General features: G+C 37.3%; 1 protein-coding gene across 1 annotated transcript in view; it reads left to right on the forward strand.

The window, feature by feature from the left end:
- The window catches only part of LOC136846650 (glutamate receptor ionotropic, NMDA 2B-like), a 936,318-nt gene that overhangs the window by 436,150 nt on the left and 487,668 nt on the right, over positions 1 to 12,500 (forward strand). The window contains exon 3 of the mRNA XM_067117625.1: positions 7,558 to 7,713. Coding sequence (XP_066973726.1) covers positions 7,558 to 7,713 — 156 coding nt within the window. The remainder of the gene's footprint in view (positions 1 to 7,557; positions 7,714 to 12,500) is intronic.

Raw genomic sequence — 12,500 nt, forward strand, 5'->3', positions numbered from 1 at the left:
TCCTTTGTATAAGAAATCTATAGGAACGAACTTGGCATTAATACTCCCACGCAAAGTCAGGTAAAACACCGATAGCACTATATGACAGTCTAAAGGAATAAATACGTTGTAAATGTTATCTTTCTGGTATCCTGGTGAAATAGCTATTCTTAAGGATTTGGTATTAGGTGCTTATTTCAGCAAGTAATTAACTGTCCTAAAGACTCCAGCATTTATGCAGACCCTCTTGATAACGCCTTTGAAAGCTCAGAGGTGACCAAAATGCGTTGCGGAAAACTGATAAGGAAAGGTGTGATGTAAATAACAAAGTCAGGAAGACAGCTGAAAAATATATAAATTATATATGACGATAGAAGAAGAAGATAGAAACCTGGGCTTCTCTCACAACTTAATACTTCCCTGTTCTGCGGAGGTTGGAAGACAAGGATGTGTGAGTGTGAGAAGTTCTCTCTCTCTCTCTCTCTCTCTCACTCAGTCTCTTGATTCTCCTTATTCTGAACCTTGTTGGCAATATGATCCTGCTGACATTCACCTACAGCCGTCCCAAATGAAAAACAAAACAGTGGCATTAATCTTTACGAGTGCATAAACACAGGCGATGATTTTTGCTTCATCCAGGCACCGCCGATCCGCTTCCGTGACTGATCATCAGAGGAAATTCATCATCATCGTTATCATCAACGTCATCGCCGTCCCTAGACGGCTGTATATCAGAGATTGAAGTCGGGCGGTAAACAATTTTAGTTTCCCGGAATCCTCTTGGGTTTGGTTATTGGCAGAAAATGCAGAAAATTACTGTCGGTGCGCTTGGCGATTCCGTGCCTCTCTCTCTCTCTCTCTCTCTCTCTCTCTCTCTCTCTCTCTCTCTCTCTCTCTCTCTCTGAAGATAAAAACGAAAAGTGAAGCTTGTTTTATAGTGTAGAAATGAATAGAGAAGTTCTCTCTCTCTCTCTCTCTCTCTCTCTCTCTCTCTCTCTCTCTCTCTCTCTCTAGAAAATCAGAACGAAAATTGAAGCTCGGTAGATAGTATAGAAATGAATGGAGAAGGTGATTTATTTGTTCTCTTAAATTAATGTTTTCCTTTTTAACATTTACGTTCCCTTTTCTAGTGAAATTGAAAGAATATGAAACTTTTCGTACAAAAACTGTCGTTGTGGGTACGTTCTTTTGTGTGTGTTTTTCGTTGACGATAATTCATGCTTCTCCATTGTAGATTGAGTCTACAGGCTTTAGTGTGGTGATAAGTTAGGTTTTTCTCTCTCCTTGGAGTCCCATTTTTTATCTTATTAATACTGTGAACCACTTCCACTGCATTAGCCTACCCATACACCTGCACAGATGACTCATCAGTAACGGGTCGAAACCCATTACACATTTTGCACCACTTACTGGTGTCGTGCGCGTATTCTCGAACTCCCGGTATTTTGAGACATTTTTTTTTCCAGTACATCTTCCAAACCATCCATCCAGCACTGTCTAGGCCTCCCTATCCTTCCTCATCTTAAAATCTTCAATATATTTTCTTTATTCACATTTGACAATTCATACTTCACTTCCTTGAAGTAGAATTGGCTCAACAATCCTCTCACATACCCACCTTAGCTCCCCTAGACATTCCTCCTGCCCTTGTGCCATCCTTCCTTGTACGATTCACCGCCTCTCTTGCCTTACTATCATCTGTTATTTGCACCCCCCAAATACCTATAAGGATGAAGCGTTTCCATTCTTCCACCGCCCATAATTAACATTCACCACTCCTTCCTGATTTCTGTTTACCCTCATAACCTTTCTCTTGCTGTGATTTGCCCTCAGTGCCTCCTATTGCAAACACTTTCAAGTTCTTTCGGTAATATCTGCAGTTTCTCTCCGCTTTTCCCAATCAGTTCTTTATCTGCAAACTTCAAGCACCCCACACTTCATTCCCGACCCATTTTCTTATCTCACAATATACTGCTCCTACCTCTAATCGCTTTTTCTCTATTATTCTCTTCCCTTTCGTTGATTCCAGTTTTAATTCCCCTCTAACTATTTTATTCCCTGATTTTTAACAATTCTCGTAATCCTACCTCCTCTTCCTCGTCGTCGTCGTCCTCCCCCTCCTCCTCCTCCTCCTCCTCCTCCTCCTCCTCCTCCTCCTCCTCCTCCTCCTCCTCCTCCTCCTCCTCGAGTTCTAATTTTCGTCCCTCCTTTTTTACCTCATTCCAAATCCCTACCTTCCCCTTTTTCGAGCGTTTATATAGATGAAGTAAGCCGTAGGTCAGCATTTTCTCCTCCTTCCCCGCGAGTCTCCATGGCCTCGTAACTGTGATTGAGCAGTTAGAATGCGCGTCCTCCTCCCTCGGATCATTCTTTTTTTGTTTTCCTCTCTTGCTTTTCCCTTCTCTTCCTCCTCCTTTCGTATTGAGTGTTACCTGGCAAAGTTCTCTTTTTCCTCTTTCTCTTTTTAATTTTCTTTTTCTTTTTAAGGGGAATGATATACGTTTTCTGTGACGCTTGTTGTATTTAGATTACGTCGGTATTCGTTGTCCGACAAATCCTGCCGATTACGCAAGACTGTTATCTGATCAGCTCTCTCTCTCTCTCTCTCTCTCTCTCTCTCTCTCTCTCTTCTTCCTGTCAGTTACTTACGAAATGTACTATATATCACACTTTACTTGACAGATTTCTAAATGGCGTTGAAACTGAATAGCCAGACTGACGAAAGGAAGGAAGATTTCATTCTTATTATGCAACGCATCATGTAACTCTCTCTCTCTCCATTGCGTATGAAGTGTATGTATATGTCGCTTTACTTGGTAACTGCCCCTGCTTTTATCTCAGCCGAAAATGCAAATCCTCGTTTTGTTATTATCATTTATTTGCCTTTCCTGGATCCACAGCGATCTTGCATTCAATCTGACGTGCGGTTATTTCTCTTTAAGAGCTTAGAACAAACTTTTTCCCCTCGTTGAACGTTGATGCAGTTTCGTTGGCACAGCGGATTACGGTGAGGAAACCACTAACTCCACTTTCACGTTCGCGTGTTTTTGAGACATTTATGTAGTTTTTTCTTTACCTCTTTGTAGTGTTTTTTTTTTTTTTCTGAATAAATTCTCTAAGTGAAGTGCGACATCGTACGAAATTCACTACGGCGTTCATGGTGTGACTTTACCTTTACCGTAGAGATTAATTAAAATAGAAAAATCATATTTATTCGCAAAGATTGAATGATATTGGAAAACTATAGAGCCTTCTATGGGACCGTCTCTTAAAGAATTGTGGTTTTTGATATCTTATCTTTGTCAGATATTGTCCGATGTTATGTAGCAGTACGAATAAAGTTCGTGCTTGCCATATCTTCATGGTAAACAGTCAGGCAATTCCTAATTATATAAAATGTTGGGCTAAAATAGGGAACCATTTTAGAAAACTGCATATCGTCATAGAAGACCGTCTATCGGCCTGGTACTCCCTACAGCTACGTTATGGAAACTAAATTGTTAACTTGGAAGAAATTTTTTTCCATCGTTTTCTTTGACATTTGAAAGTGAATTCATTCTTTTAATTGCCATTTTTTCCTTTCGTGAATGATTTGCTGTAATTCGTGACCCATATTTATCATAAGGGCCTTCCTTCTTTTCTCTCTGAAATGTCACGGGCTGGAATGAAATAATCCACAAACAAAAAATTCACGGACCATACAAATGACAATAATGTCTGTCATTTACGTCCTAGTGAATGCACATCGTTTTTTTGAAGGACTTTCTGACTTTCTACTTTTGTTCTTAGGTTATTCATAATCGTAACAGATTTCTTTGCCCTTATGCACCGTTTTTAAGGAAGTTAAGATCACACCTTGCATCGATGAGAGTTTTTTTTTATATCTGAGAGCCCTGATTCACTGCATTTCTTTACATTGTATAGAATTATCTTCCATTGAATTCTGGATCTCTCGTTACAGAAAGGTTACATTTATGCAGTGGATTAACTGATATTCTTCTGTAGATGTAATTATCGTCATTTGTATACAGTCATAATCATCCTTTATATATGTTTAGTGCAATGTTTTAAAAGGAGGCTAGAGAATTGTTTTTAAGACAGAAGGTATGGTCAGCGGAAGCTTAACTTTAAATCCTGCAACAAGAAAATAATTGTAAAAGTTATTTTCCGCTCCCTAGAAGCTTGTAGTTTTAATTAATGTTTTGTCATCATCACTTCCCAATGTTTAGGTCATGTCGTCATTGGTCCCATATATAAATGCGCTTATTACTGAATGAAGGACGTAGTAGAATTATGAATTTACAATACTACTATTGTTGGGGTAACATTTTACGGAGCATGTTTGGTATGTGGAAGTGGAAGAGGTGGCGTTTTCACTTTTTAGTCGAAAATATTTCATGTCTTGTTTCAACGAAGACGTAATGAGAAGGCGTGTACAGTTTAGAGAACGCGCTGTTTAAACGAAGACTTAATGGGAAGGCGTGTACGATAAAGATCTCTTGCTGTTGAACAACACGTGTGCACAGCCATTGCCGTATGGTGTAATGCCTACAAGGAATGGAAGAAAATATGTAAAAAAAAAATAGATAAACACGAAATACAAAAAGGACAAAGAAAAGAAACCTCGCTATTTGAAAGTCAAACATTTCTCTTCTCTTCAAAATTCACCGCCGAAACTCGCCAAAGACTGCAATATTTTCCTGCGATTTTCAGTGATAACTCGCCAACCATCAAACTCCAGACGGGATCTTGAAAGGACCCACAAATGAGGGACAAACGAATGGAAGGAAACTGAATATACTATTTTCATTTTGCTCAAATGTTTCTTAAGGTTAGTTAGCAGCAATTTGGCGTTCTTCAATTTATTATTTGGGCGGTTTTATGTCACGTAAATTATTTATCAGCGTGGTTAACGGCCGGGTAAGGAAGAAATACTCTCAAGGTGAGCCATTGTCTTTTAGAAATCATTATCATTGGTATTCGAAAGATGAATGCTGTTCATATGGAACAAACCCACCACAGGGGCCATTGACTTGAAATTCAAGCTTCCAAAGAATTTGGTATTCATTTGAAAGTAACAGAAGGTAATGAGAAATACAGAGAGAAGAGATCAGTTATTAGGAAAGAAAGAAATAAACCAACATTGAATGAATATGTGAAAATGTAAATTGTAAATCGCAAGGACTTCTCGAATCCCATATTCATGATATGATCACGAATACATCGCATTTACAATTCTTCATTTTTTTTTTTCATTATTTTATAAAGGTTTTGCTCGTTTTTGCATTCTTTTCCTTAAAAGCCTTGAATAAATTTTAAGGTTTTTCCAAACCTTTCTGAATTTTCTTCCATAGTATTTTTATACTTGAAATTAACCACCGCGCATTTGCATAAGGGGGGGATGGGGATAGATTGCTTTTTTCGGTTTCCCGTCTGTTCATTTATGTACTAAAATGGTTTTTTTTTGGGGGGGGGGTGGTTGCGCAGGTGCATAACAGAGCCAGAGATTTCATTAAACTGGTTTTTTCTCAAACTTGAGAATGCTTGCCTCTCGGGAAAACAGGAAAGGCCTCCAAATCAGCAATTAAGGAGGGTAGAGACTGACGCCATTCTTTATCGCATACATTTTCCATCCGATTAAAGTTGCATAAGAATCTTCTCATGCCTTATATCCTCCTCCCAAACATACTTCGTATTCATTTGATACTAAATTTGGTATAAATAAAGGCAATGCCACGAAGGAAAGAGAAACAGTGGAGTACTGCAAGGCCTTTCGACTTGTAGTCCTTTTCCATCTCGCTAAGTAAAGGCCTGTGAGTGAAAGGCCTTGCAGTACTCCACTGTTTCTCTTTCTTTCATGGCATTGCCTTTATTCATGTATTTATTACGTTCCATATGTTCGTGATTCAGTTATACACTAAATTTTGGTATGTATGATTGCTTCTCCAGAAGGTTAAGAAGTATTAACTTATTAATCTTCCATTTTATCATTCTAGGATGTTCTTTGTATATCTTTCTCGACTCCCAAGACATCTGAATCGGAAGCGAATTTCGTGAGCCATTCTTATGGTTCTCTCCACATGGCCAAACCACCTCGTTTTCTACCATTTTATCCAGGCATTCATGCCCTCTCGCCTCGTTTATCACCTCTCATTTATTATATACTTGGCTGGATCGTGTTTCAGCTGCTGTTATTTTTTTCTCATGAACTCACCCTCCTCGCTTAAATTAGATTGAGCTTAGCAGTCCTGTTTGGCGTTATAAATTTTGTCTCCTTTGTTATGAAGTAGATTCAGAAAACTCCATGAATGTCTGCAATTATCAAACTTTTACCTGATATCCAAGGCTAAAGTTATTGAAGCTTACAGATGAAAAATTACTAATCCTGTATTCAGTCACATTCTTTGGGGATAAAAGAATTCACGCGGATTTGAACTGCAATAAATTGTTTGATAATTATTTTTAAATAAAATCTGGTCATAGCATCTCACTCAGAACTGTATAGCTACTGGAGTACCACTCCATCCAGTAACTACATAAAAAAAAAAACTTTAATGGTAGTTTTATACATTCACCCATAAGCCTCGTTGGTGAAGCACGTCGTATGATTTTCGTGTCATACGTTCCTTTACGAAAATACCTAACTGAAAATATAATGTCCGTGTAATCCGGAACGAACAGCGGGCGTTCCATATTTTTGCCTTTGTCGTCTCCCCTTCCCTTTTCAGACATTTCACCTCCGAGATAACTGACTGAGTGCTTTTGCAAAAGCTTTGGGATTTTGAAAAGAGACTAAAATTCTAAATAGCAAGTCTGCGTGGGCCAAAATTTGTTTGCTTTTAGTGCCCGGCGTCCTGCTTGTGAGAATATATTTACATGCCAGTAGTAATTATGCTTTCCAACATTGTATTTTTCCGAAAACATGGCGGTATTTCGTGTCAGCCCGGTAAACTGGTCGATATATAGTGCGTTTTCTTTTTTTGAAAGGATGGTCATTCTCACCAGATGATGCAGTAGACTAAGGAATATGTAACTAAAATTTGTACACTTGGGTCTGTTTTGAATATTTGATCATTTGATATCTAAGTAGACGTAGATTGTTTAGGATAGTCTACTTAGTAAGCTGTCTTTACACAGGAAAGCATTTGAACACGAAAATTGTATTTCATGCGTGAGTGTAATCATTCTGAATTGAATAAAATCTTACTTCAGAAATTATAATCTTCAGGACATTTTATTATTCCTTTCAGGATGTTTCATGACCTTTATCTTTTTGTGATCGAAGTGCATTTTCTATGTAACTTAGGGCGAGGAAAATTAAAAGCATGGTATCTAAGTAAATAGGAAAATTCAAGCCAAGAAATTTCATGTTCACCACTTAAGTTTTATTTGACGTCTTTCATTTACATCTTTTAAACTTTTCATTATTAAATTTCATAGCTTAGATTTCCTCTCAGCTTTGAAAAATTCCCTTACCTGCTCTTAGTCTCAGCGTCTGAACTGCCCTGACCCACCTTACTTTCCACTTTTAAATTTGTCTTTAAGTTTACCTACTTATTCCTTTTCCCTCCAACGCAGGCATCATCCACCCTAAGACGACGTTCCGCCAGCGCCTCTACACCAAAGCCATCAACGACGCCGTCGGGGCGCTCCTGAAGCTTGACCTCAAGTTCATGAAGACGTCGTTCATAGCCAATAGCACCACCCCCATGGACATCAACCCCTCGCCTACCTGTGAGTGTTCCCGTTTTCTGTTTTCGTCACCTGTCTCTCTCGTTTTCTGTTTTACCTTTGGTGTTAGAGAGTGGGAGTTTGTTTGCTCATTTCCGTGTCAGATACTTGTACATCATCCACGTGCAAGGTGGATAAAGAGAAATTTCGTGAGAGTTTTTATGGGTAGCTGTGAACAGTATGTATATATATATATATATATATATATATATATATATATATATATATATATATATATATATATATATATATATATACTGTATATATATATATATATATATATATATATATATATATATATATATATATATATATATATATATATAGTGTTGTTTGTCATAGTGACAGTAGCGTTTCTTGTCAGTATTTATGTACAGTTATCCCACATACGTATTTATTTACAATTCTGTAAACACGTTCATTTACGTTTCTGTGTATGTATCTACATTGAAAAGGATAAACGTAGGATAAACATACACATAAGAGTTTTCGTTTGGTAGTTTTCACAAAACATCAAGTTTCATGTGACGCATACCTTCCGCCAAACTGGATGAGAGAGAGAGAGAGAGAGAGATTGGTTGATATCTGAGACAACAAGATGCAATATGCTAGCTCCATGCATATAGTATATATATACCTGTCTGGCCTGTTACCTTCTCTGCTTTGCATCGCATCGCCCCGAGGAGGATGCCGTCTGAACAGCCTCTCTGAATAATTCAGGGGATTTTGCTGTAATGTTCTCGTCTCCTTGTCTTCTCGAAAAAATGTATAGCCCGAAGAGATTGTCAGACAATAGCAGTTTTATTTGTTTGTGTTTGCGCGCGCGCGAGTGTGTTTTGTTTATGGAAGTGTTTTTATGGACCGTCTGTTTTTATTTGCGATTAGATACAAATGTATTAAAATCTTGATGTATAGTGGTACATGTTTTAAGTTGTATATTGTGTGAGTTTATATATATATATGTATATATATATATATATATATATATATATATATATATATATATATATATATATATATATATATATATATACACACACACACACACACACAAGTATCTCAGAATTCAAAATAATCCCTGTAATATAAAACCTTCACAGCATCTGTTATCGAATTAATTTTACTAGAATATAAATAGATGCATAAATAATTGGTGTGTTTACCGTATTAGTTATAGGAATAACCGTAGAGCTTTCGAATAAGTTACTCGAATAATCTGATGTCCTCGATGCTTTAATTTCTTGTTTCGTAAAGAGCTCAGTTTTCCTCTCCTTTCTTTGGGTAATCTCCTGGATATAAGGTATCCACTACTCGTAAGTTCATTAAGATGAAACACAAAAGAGGTAAGAGTAGATAACAAAAGCATCATTTACAGGGAGGGATTACAGACCCTTGTTTAAAGATTACCGAAATGGCAGACTTTTGTGAAGGGAGAATCTGTTTACATTTTGTTCATGGAAATTGCTGACATTTTGTGAGCTCGCTATGGCCATATCGTATGATTACAGAAGCATAATGGAACGCACGCAAGTAAGTTTACTGAATGCACCTGAGCTTGAGAAGCAAGCATGTCAGTGTACGTGAGAAGACATCATTATGTAAGGGGCAGTAGACACACACACACACACACACACACACACACCTACGTTTTTATTTGAAACCACTCACGTCACGTCTGGAGCATCTTGAGCATCACGTCTAATACAGTCACCCCGCCTTCCTCGATGCCCTTGGTTGTACCGAAATCAATTTATAGCATTAAGCAACAAATCGCCCTAACTTTTACTTCTCTGAAAATAGAAATTACTTCCCCTCCCCTCAAAAAAAAAAAAAAAAATCGAATGGAAAGGAATAACGACGAAAGAAAAATGCTCTCCCTTCTGTAATGGGAAACTTCTGGAACTCGGAGTTTGTTTGAGTATATGTTAAACAAAGACCCCCTGCCGAAAAGGCGGTGTACTTCGAGATTCATAGAATTGTCAGGCAGTCTACAGGAAACTTGTCGGACAAAGCGCAGGATAGACTGTTCTGCCAATTTCCGCTCCCTCAAAAACATGAATGAAGTTTGTCAGAGGGAATACACCAGAGAGAAACAAAAGGCAGGATAAATACTTTGGAAGTCCAGCAGCGTATATTTCCTAAACACTTTGTTAAGTCGTTTCGTTTTCCTTTGACTCTGATGTGAAAGTTTCCTCCATATTTTGCCTTTTTTCGTTTTTGACATTTGGAAATTATTTTGAGAGGTAAAGTTTAGGAATAAAGGGTGTATGGATTCGTAAATTTGGCGATGTCTTTCTGTTTTGCATGACAGAATAAAGTTCTATCCATTTTTAACATTAATAAAAAGGTTTATGTATTTATTCCAGTCTTTTTCACTGCTTCCCACATCTGGCACCGTCGAGTACATGTTGCCAGAAGCACAAAGTGATGTATCTTTCATTCGAGTTGCCATGCGGCAGTGTTGAGAATTTTCCATTGTTGAAAATTCAGGTTATATAGAAATTTCTTCTTATGTTAGCAGAATCCTTCTGTCGTATTTCGTCGTAATTTAATGACTATTACTATGTCTTATAACTTTTATTTTTTGTTGCAGAAAGCTTATAGCTTAAGTTCATGCTTGAACTTGCTTGTTTTGCTTGACTGTTGCACCTGGAAGAGCATGTATATGTATGTATTCGTATGTATTGAATACTCAAGTACTCACTTATACACACACACACACAAATTTGTGTTTGTGAAAGAAGTTTTAGGATGTCTTAAATAGACTGCCTGTCTGGACTTCCTCGTGAATGACTCAAATACTCACTTATACACACACAGAAAACTTTGTGTGTAAAAGAAGGTACAGGATGTCTTAACAAAATAGTAAATGCCTGTCCGGACTTCCTCGTGAATGACTTCTTGGGTGCATTGAAATGCATTAAGCAGAGAGGAGGAGGCTGAAAGCAATTCAAGTGAATTGAACGAAAGAGTGAAGCGGACTTTTTCCTGTAAAGTGTTCGGAACGGAAGTCATTGAATCTGGAGTTCACATTTTTGTTCTAGATTTTAAACGTAGTTTGTTTTGTTCTATACATGAAGATTTTACTTAGTTTCAGTAATTATACGTGTTTTATACTTAGTTATTTATTTTTGGCTATCATCGTCATGAAGAAAAGTTCTACAGCCAGTTTGGTTTTTGTAGCTGTTTGGCTATAGAGCTTATACTGATTTATCCTGGTCGGTAGAATCATTCATGTTGTGAATAATGAGATGAATGACTGTTGAACATGGCAAATAACTATGACATTATGTAGCCGGAAAAGCAGCCTAACTGAATATCACTAATAGTATGAAATGTTAATGATAACAGGAAGGAACGCTGACCTCTCCAGTTACTAACGGTGACGACTTTGCGAATACTCTATATTCAGGATGTGTTTAATTTATTTATTTATTAATAAGTAATTTATTTATTTTTATTTATTTAATTATTTACTTATTTTTTAATTTTCTATGTTCATGTCTCGGAATGTAGTTGTAATTGTTCTCTGCGTTAAGAAGAGATATCCACGTTGAAGAATGCAAACAATGCACGATTGTCGTAAAGCGCTATTTTTTCATTCTTATCAGATTCAGCTCAGCAAATTTAAATCAGTCAATCATCGTTTAGGCCTTTGGGCAGTTCCTGTATCTGTGCTTAATATACCTATCCTATACTTGCTTTATAAACGTTTCGTGGATTGTTTCCCATACTAACTAAAAGCTAAGAGAGATTACAAACCTTTTTCCAAGACATGTAGCAGTGTTATCCAGATACCCGCATCATTTAAATCTCGTTTCAGGAGTAACGGGGCGCGATTGGCGTGGTTACCCAAATATTCAGCGCCGTGAACGTTTTCGTTCACAAAGGCTGGAAGCTGCCGTTTGCTTCGAAAGCACTTAAAAGACTGGACCCAGATCCAACTTGGGTTCGAAGTAAATCTTATCGGTTGTCCTCTGGAACGTAGTGAACTCTTCTTAAAGTACTTTTATATTTAAAACTCGCCATTAGTTTCATGCAATCCTGATATCAGACGGGCGGAAAGAAACCGTATCAAAAACTAACATCCCTGAAAAGAAGTATTTAGCTTAGACACATGAAACTACACAGGTCTTACAGTGATATAGGAAAGACTCATATCCCAGTATTTAGAGTTTGATATATTTATGAGGGATATTGAAAATGTCTTTTTGCAGGAAACTCACGGGTTTGAGAATGCTTCATTAACGAATGGAAAGAATGTAGAGGATGGTTGAAAAAGTGTCACATCTAACAACCAGTGTTAATAATTGTTGCTGGTTTTTAAACAGTTATCAGTGTTTTTGAGAAATTTGTCAAAGTCATGAAAGATTAACAAGGAAAGTATGAGACTCAAAGAATCACTTTGCAAAGCCCACACGTAACAAAGCAATGGCGATATTTATTTATAATAATAAATGTTATAGCAGTGCCATTAAGTGAAATAAACACAGATTTTTTCAAAAGAGAATAACAGGCAAAATGAAATGACTAAACACAGAAACAAAACATACAGTTCCTTCCCATCAATTAAGAGGGTCCACAGTCCAAAATTCTCCCAACCAGAAGATATTATATAAATAAAATAACAATTATTTCTCCAGATGTTAGAGGGAGGAAACACATGGGAATTTGGGAGAGAGCGAGAGAGAGATACTGACCCATCACTTACACTTCCAGTGGAATGATGCTGCAAAACACTTATTGCTGATCTTGATTGATGTTCCCCATCTGAGCCAGAAATGAATGTT

This window comes from Macrobrachium rosenbergii, chromosome 15, assembly GCF_040412425.1.
Source record: "Macrobrachium rosenbergii isolate ZJJX-2024 chromosome 15, ASM4041242v1, whole genome shotgun sequence".
In the NCBI taxonomy this organism is placed as follows: Eukaryota; Metazoa; Arthropoda; class Malacostraca; order Decapoda; family Palaemonidae; genus Macrobrachium; species Macrobrachium rosenbergii.